The 8,174-nt window shown below is 52.9% G+C and overlaps 1 protein-coding gene across 1 annotated transcript; it reads left to right on the top strand.

Annotated features, from left to right (window-relative positions):
* The first annotated feature begins 6,692 nt into the window (after window positions 1–6,692).
* On the top strand, window positions 6,693–7,199 carry UBL4B (ubiquitin like 4B). Its single transcript, XM_003409397.1, has one exon. It carries the CDS (start codon window positions 6,693–6,695, stop codon window positions 7,197–7,199), a length of 507 nt encoding a protein of 168 aa, XP_003409445.1.
* The last annotated feature ends 975 nt before the right edge of the window (window positions 7,200–8,174 follow it).

Genomic DNA, 8,174 nt, shown 5'->3' with positions numbered 1-8,174 from the left:
ATGATACCCAAGAACTTGAAGACCACATTATGAATTACGGAACACTAGTCCTAATGGAGGAATTCCTGGGTGGCACAGATAGTTAAGCACTCAGCTTCTAACTGAAACGTTGACAGTTCAAATCCACACAGAAGTGCTTTGGAAGAAAGGCCTGGCAATTTACTTCCAAAAGATCACAGTCATGGAAAACCCTATGGAGCACAGTTCTACTCTGCAGCATGTAGGACCACCATGAGTCAGAAATGACTTGATGGCAACTGGTTTTTTCAGTCTGAATGGAACCAGAATTGGCCCCCTGTTGGTTCACCCGGCCTGATTTATCAGCCCCAGCCTCAGCTACCATAGCCTTTCAGCTCTTTCCATTCTCTGGTCCCCAAGTGCCCCCAAGTCAGTTTTCTACTTGGCCCCAAAGATTCACCCCCAGGTGGCTAACACTATTTGTGCAGGTGCTGCCCACAGCCTTGTGGAAGACCTTCTTCATCTGGCTTGGAAGGATTTTCATAGCTAGCCCCTCCATCCTGCCCTGAAAGACATTGATGTGCTGGGTTGTTAAAGCTAGTTCTGCCCACATCTCCCTTCACAGAACTTCTTCTCACATCTGTCCCTTTTTCCAGGACTCTAGAACTCCTCCTCTCCCTGTCTCACCTGCTCCGCTGCCCACCTGCCAAGTACGAGTCCAGTCTGAGCACTACCTCTTGTTCTTGCTAAATCTGCAGAGCAGAGATCACTCCCCACCCTTTAGTGCAGATGCCTGGCATGTATTTAGTCTGTAAGGAATATGTATATTGTAGGCACGGATGCATGGATGAATAAACAAGCCTGGGTCTAGCAAATCTAAGCCTCCCGGAGTCCCCAGTGCTCACTGATGGTCCCTTCTTCAAGGAGGGGTCTTAGAGAATTCCAGTGCCCAAAGGCTTGTAATATCAGTATTCTAAAGTTTAGTACTTTTAGGGTCTATATGTACAGTCATGGTCACACAGCTAAGGGCTGAAATAGTAAACTATTTCTTCTAGCAGCCCAGAGTGCAGATGGGCAAGGAGACACTCTATGTTCATTGTGGTTGAAACACCCTTAACTGAGGTGATGTGCCACCAGCCAAACCACGGGCAGGGGCTGCACCTGGGCTAACCACAGAAGGCACTGAGGGAGGGAAGGAGGAACTCACCTCTTGGCAGCCTGACTGCTGACGTGGGGTCTCCTGCAGTTCCCATAGCCCTGGAAGACCTCAGAGATGGTGTGGGGAAGAGTCCCTTGGCTGATTTCAAGCTTAGGTTGGCAGAGTGTGTATTTGTGTGTGCATTGTGTGTACATGTGTGTAAGAGATAGTGAGCAATAGTTGTGGACTGCTCCTTTGGGATTCCTTTGGTAGGGATTTAGGGTGTGGTGTGTTGAACTCAGAGAAATTTTGGCCCCAGAAAAGAACACCTCTGTGAAGGTGACTGGCCCTGCCTATTTTCTCACTCACCTTTCAGCCTCATCGTATCCCCCCCTCCCCCTTACACCACACTCCAACTATACTGCTTCTCTCTCGGTTCCCTAATTCTCACACGCCTTGCATGTGCTGGGCCCTCAACCAGGATGCCCTCTTGCCTTCTTCACTGGGGCAGCTCCTGTTCCTCCTTCAAAACCCATCCCAAAGCCCCTCCCTGATGAAGCCTCCAGCTGGAGTCAGGAGCTCCTCCCCCTCCAAGGTAAAGTTTATACCCAGACCCAAAGTTTATAGGTGGGGCTAAAATGATGAACTTATTATATGTGTCCCACTGAGATGTCGGGAAGGCCAGGGATGTGTTTTACTATCCTCTGTTCCTGCCTCAGCACCCGGCCCAGCACCTAGTGGGCACTGCTGGAGCATGGCCCATGAGGGAGGGAGGGGAATGGCAGTCTGTGGGAGGGGGGTTAGTCTGCGGAGGAGGCTCTGGACCTGGGGTGGGGGGTGGTCTGGTCCTGAGTGTCCAGCCCTAAGGGTGTGGAGACCCCAGGCTCGCTCGTTTGGTGTCTGAGGCTGGAGCCTGCTGGAGGGATCGCCAGTGACATCTAGTGGTCACAGCAGCCCGCAGCCCCACGAGTTTTTCCAGAAGGTACTCTTGGGCAGGGCTGCTGAGCTATCCCCAGTCAGTGTCTGACTTCTCCAGGGTTCCAGGGCAGCAGCATAGTGTTGGACTTAGGCGTTGCCTGATGCAAGGACCGAGGCCTGGAGAGATGCTGGGCCACCCGCTGTCAGCAAGGGCAGGACTGGGACCTGGCTTTCCCGGGCTCCTGTGGCCCCATGAGGTCTGCTGCCTCCTTCTGCTCCCCTCAGGTCTGCTGACACCAGGCTCCAGCCCACTTACCTCAGCCTCAGCTCCCCAAGGCCTGGGGGCGGGGAAGGCTTTGGGGTCCCCACTGCAGCAGCTGCAGACCCACTTTCATTCAGCTGCTGATAAAGCCAGTGTCAGCCAATGGACAAGGGGCCACATTTACTACTGAGCACCCACTGAATGCCAGGCCCCATGGGAGGGCAGCCCTGGGCAAGAGGCCACCTGAATTACTGCCGGTCCTCTCCTGAGTGAAGCCTGGCTGGGAACAGAGTGGCCCCAAGATACCCCTCCTCAGAGGGCCCTAGGGGTCCTGGTGACAGCTACAGGAGGTGGCATAGGCTGAACAGGATCAGAAGTGTCTAGGCACCTGCTGGTCTTTACCCTCTCCCCCCGCCGCCCGCCATTATTAGGTTCTATCCTCCAGGGCCTTGCAGAAAGCAGCCCATCATGGGCACTCAGAAATGCCGTTGGGTATTGGACAGTGGGGTTGGCCTGGGGTGGAGGAGGTGGGGTGCAGCAGAACCACAACTTCAGACTCTCAACCCCTCTGTCAATAAACAGCTTCTAGGGCTCTACTTTCTCTGCTAAGGTTTCCCAGGAATCATTGGAAGACAACAAGGAGAGGGGAACAGGAACACTGTACTTAGAGGTGACTTCTACAGAGGTACTTATTGCACTTTAATAAATCAATAATTTAGTTAAATTGTGCATTAACCCTTCCTGCTCCCCTTCTCCTCGTCTTCTTTCCTGGCACCAAAAACCCATTGCTGTCAGGTTGATTTCCACTCACAACAACCCCACGTGTTACAGAGTAGAACTGCACTCTATACAGTTTTCTTGACTGTAATCTTTACAACCAAAGTTTTTTGGAAGCCCTGGTGGTGTAGTGGTTAAGAGTTATGGCTGCTAACCAAAAGGTCGGCAGTTCGAATCCACGAGGCGCTCCTTGGAAACCCTATGGGGCAGTTCTACTCTGTCCTACAGGGTCACTATGAGTCAGAATCGACTCGACGGCAATGGGTTTTTTTTTTTTTTTAATCTTACCGAAGCAGATGGCCAGGCCTTTCTTCCGTGGTGCCACTGGGTACATTCAAACAGCCAACCTCTAGTTTAGTAGATGAGTGCAAGCCACTTAAAACACCCAGGGACCTTTTCTTGGCATAAGTATCCTTTTATATCTTCTTCCCTGGTGCCTCTGGCCCCTGCTCCTTGTCCTGCACTTTTTCTCCTTATCCTCCCCACTCTGTGGTTCCTCTGACATTCTCCCCTTACTAAGCACCTCCTGCACTTGGCTTCCCATGCCCCCTTTCCCTTCCCTCTCCTGCTATTTCTATCAATCTCTCTCTCTTTTGCTCTCTTTTTCTGTCCCCATGTGCCTTAGTCATCTAGTGCTGCTATAACAGAAATACCACAAGTGGATGGCTTTAACAAAGAGAAATTTATTTCCTCACAGTAAAGTAGACTAAAAGTCCAAATTCAGGGTGTCAGCTCCAGGGGAAGGCTTTCCCTCTGTTGGCTCTGGAGGAAGGTCCTCGTCCCCAATCTTCCCCTGATTAAGAAGCTTCTCAGGCGCAGGGACCCTGTGTCCCAAGGACGCGCTCTGCTCCTGGTGCTGCTTTCTTGGTGGTAGGAGATCCGCCTGTCTCTCTGCTCACTACTTTCTCTTATATCTCAAGAGGTTGCCTCAAGAAAGATCTAATCATGTTGTTTGAGTCCTGCCTCACTAACACAACTGCCGCCCATCCTCCCTCATTAACATCACAGAGGCAGGATTCACAACATATTGGAAAATCACACAATGCTGGGAATCAGGGCCCAGCCCAACTGATACACATATTTTGGGGGTTACACAATTCAATCCATGACATCGTGTCTCCATTTCTCTCCCGGTGTCTCTTTGCTCTCTCTTCTCTGAGTGTCTCTTTGTGCCCTTCCCCCTGTCTCTCCCCCAGCCTCCTCTGCAGGGCCAGCCTGACATGATTAAAGTGTAATAACTTGATAACTTGCCTAGAGAATGAGATGGGCAGAGGTCATAACTTTTCTATTTGATGAGTCTTTCATGAAACCCCAGGGAATGGTTATAACTCCCCACAGCCTGGGGCTCCCTCAGCTGTCAGCAGATATCCGTTTCCTTCCTTCCCCTCGGCTGGCCTTATCTGCAGAGGACTGCTTCAATGGGTGTGCCCCGTGCCTGTGGAGAACCACGATTTGCGCATACTGGTAGGTGCAGTTGGGTCTTCCCTGACCGCGTGGGGATGACAGTTAATAAGAGATCACATTTACATAGCACTTTAGGTACAAATGGTTAAGCCGGTTTGAACCTACTCTGACAAACCTAGGGTTGCCATGAGCCAGGATTGACTCTATGGCAATTTTGTTTTAGATTTTTAAATTTAAGCAAATATATACTGAATTTATGTTAGGGCCAGACACCGTGCCAAGTCCTGGAGGACATGACCTGCCTCTCTTAACCCTCACAGCTGCCCTGGGAGGATGGCTGGGCAGTGATTACACTCCCATTTGACAAAGGAGGAAAAGGAGACTCCAGGAATAGGCTTGCTCAAGGCCAGGGCCCCAGGCTGGCAGCTGCATACTTGGCTTTCATCCTACAGAGTTCATTTCTACAGTTTCATTCTACAAGACTCCAGTGTCCCGACGCTCAAACAGTCCTTTCAGGAATTAGCGTAAAGGGCTCCTGGATGCCCACAGACCTGACCCAAACTACCCTCCCTACCTCATCCCCTCCTTCCCCCCTCAACACTGTGCTTGTTTCCAAAAGACATGAATTGCCTTTGCAGTTGTCCACAGTGGGGTCCAAGCCCAAGACTGTCCATTGTTGTCTCTGGACACACACTTTCCTTTTCCTGAAGTCACAAAACCCACTCATTCCCTCTAATCTTCCCCCTTAATTATGGCAATCTTTGTCTGATTGCATGCTCTGATTACACAATTAACATTTTCTCATGCTAATTGTGTAATTAAGACAGGCAATTACATAGGAAAAATTATGAAATTTCCAGGCTCCCAATGTGATTTCAGGGTCCATAAAGGTGCCCCCCACTGTCCTCCGTGACCAGGACAGTGAGAACTCCAGGGTCCAGGGGCAGGGATCTGGGGGCTGACCGTCTGTCTCAGCTTCCCAGGACGCTGCAGTTTCTGTCTGCATGGCCCACTAGAACACTGGGATGACTCTCTAGACCAGGTGGCCTGATTTGGAAAGCATGACTCAGCAAGCGTAGCCTTCAAAGTCCCTGGCACAGGGGCACCTGCCTACAGGTGGCCACTGGCCTCAGAGAGCTGCGGCTCTGACTTGCTTCTGGAAGTCCAAGCCCAAAGTGCCTTCCCCTGTGGCCTCCAGTGGTCAGGACTGGCCGGGTAGACGGGTCTGAGGAGGAGAGGCTGGAAGTAGGTGGCTGTTTCTCATCTTACTCCATGTTCGGAAGTCTCGCTCCTGCCCCTTTCCTCAGAAGTCCCATAACCGGGAGAAAGATTGCAAGCTGCCCTCTTCCCTAACTCGCCTTCCTTTTGTCTTTTGTGAAAGACCTGAGAAAACCTCAGCCCTCCAGGACGCCTTCCTGGATTAGTTCTGCTCTGGGTGTCTCCCAAGGCAAATCCCCAATCCTGTCCGTCCCAAGGCTTGTCCACCACAGGATCCTCCCTTCCAGAGGCTGGGAGCTCCCAGATGGCCCAGGAGAAGCCTCATCCATCCCTCTGCTCCCTGTCGTCATGGAGTCCATGTGTCCTGCACATGCTGTAGGTAAATTCACAAATTCTATCTTATTTCAGATGCACCAGGGGAGCTGGCTCTTTAAAGAAATGTTACAGAAGATCCTTTGGTAAAGACAGGAATCACTTTCTGATGTATTTTTTATGTAATTTTGGATTTTCATCTCTCTGGGGAAGGAAGGAGGTGGGATGAGGGGGAGGGCTGCGGGCTGGTTGATATCCTCCCACAGCCTGCAGTCCTGGACTCTGCGTCCTCCTGAATGGCCCAACTTTTCTACATTTTGTCTGATTCGTTCTACAAACATGTATTGAGACCTTTCGTGTACCAGGTACCCCGTGTGGGAGACAGGGATACCAAGAAGGATGAGACCCAATCTCCTCGTCCTTTCTCCTAGTCCCACCTTTTCCTTCTTGGCCCTCCTTTTTCCTTTCCTGCCTCCCTTCCTCCTCTCACAATGTCCCACTTCCTTTCCTGAAATTCCACTCTGGAATGAGCCCCGCTGCAGCATTGTGGCATCACTGTGCATTGGCCAATGGCTGCCCACCTGGGCTGAGCCCTTGGCTTCAGGGATCCTCTATTGACAGGGAGACACCAACCTCTCCTGCGAGGCTCTTAATCCTCGGGTCAGCTCCTGAGCATGGGTCCCACCTGATTCCACTCCTGGCTCAATGCTCCTCACGGTCAAGCTGCTCCTGGGCCAGAGATGCCGCCTGGAGGTGTCTGGGAAAGAGAGCGTGGCCATGCTGAAGAAGCTGGTGTCAGAGCGGCTACAGATACCTGAGGAGCAGCAGCACCTGCTCTTCCGTGGCCAGCTCATGGACGATGACAAGTGCCTCTCTGACTACTGCAGTGGGCCCAATGCCTCCATCAATGTCGTCATTCGGCCCCCGGAGAAGGCGCGCCAGGCCCAGCCCAGCCCCTGGCCGCAGCCCCTGTGGCACCAGCTGGGCCGGGTCTTGGCCAAGCACTTTGAGCCGCGGGACGCTGAGGCAGTGCTGCGGCTGCTGAGGCAGGAGCACGAGCAGCGTCTGCAGAGGGTGAGCCTGGAGGCCTTGGAGCAGCTGGCACACTACCTCCTGACCGAGGAGCCCCGTGTGGAGCCGGCTGGAGAGACGGAGCCCAGGGCCCTGGCCTCGGAGGCACCCACTGTGCATGAAGGAGGAGAAAAAGGCTGATCAGTAAACCTACCCACCCCACTCTTTGCTAGCTCACATTCTCCCAGCCTCGTCCTTATGTGTTCCCCACTAGCTTCTGCTCATGTAGACACAGGTTCTCCCCATTTTTGGACTCTCAAAGCAGCTAGAGGTGCTTCGGACATCTCTGTCCCTTTTTGGGCCTAAGGTACCCCCCTTTCAAATGCAGGATGATTTCACCCCCATCGTCACCCCTTAAAGGGGCTCTGGCCACCCTGTGGGCAGCCCCAAGGAGACCATCAAAGGCTACATTTCCTCCTGGGCTAGCAGCATCACCCCAGCATGCCCAGAGCCCCCCAGACTGTCAGCACATACCTCTCCCCAGGCCTAGTCTCCATGGCTCTAGACAGGCCCTCTTTCCAACCCCCACCAGCCAAGAGGAAGGGACTGCTGTCGGGTGGCTGCCCCGTGCCCTCTGGGTGAGGCTCTCTGCCCTCTGCCTGCTTGTGTTTCTACAGCTTATTGGGCAGGACCGCAGAGGTCAGGCTGGAAGGAGAGCCCCACTGTGTGTCAGGCCAGGAGCTGGGCCCTGGGTATACAGCCTGGAGCTCTCAGAGAGACAGCACAGGCCCAGGAAACAAAGGAAACAGGCTGAGGCAGAACAGAGGTTGCGCAGTCACTCCCCTTGGCCAGTGTGCACAGAGTCGTGCCCCACCGACCAGGTCTGACCAATAAGTGTCGTTGAGCCCCCCTTACCTGCCTGGCATGGTCCAAGGCTCTCTGGGGGAAAAAATGTTATCAGTCGGGATCCCAGCTATCAGCATTTAGCCTAGATGGAGGGACAAGGCGTAAATATGAAAAGTAAAGGAGTGATGTAGAGCAGAGCCTGTGTGACTAAGTGCCCAGCTGCGGCCACCACCTCACAGAACTCCGGGCTCAGGACGAAGGGTCGGTCCCTCTGCAGACTGTGGGGAAGCCAAGCCCTTTTCTCTGTTCTTAGTGTGAAGAAAGCGGCCT

This window comes from Loxodonta africana, chromosome 3, assembly GCF_030014295.1.
Source record: "Loxodonta africana isolate mLoxAfr1 chromosome 3, mLoxAfr1.hap2, whole genome shotgun sequence".
NCBI lineage: Eukaryota > Metazoa > Chordata > Mammalia > Proboscidea > Elephantidae > Loxodonta > Loxodonta africana.
This window is presented reverse-complemented; position numbering and strand designations above follow the sequence as displayed.

Excerpts from the sequence above, each read along its gene's own strand:
- UBL4B (XM_003409397.1), top strand. The coding sequence starts at position 6,693 with ATGCTCCTCACGGTCAAGCTGCTCCTGGGCCAGAGATGCCGCCTGGAG.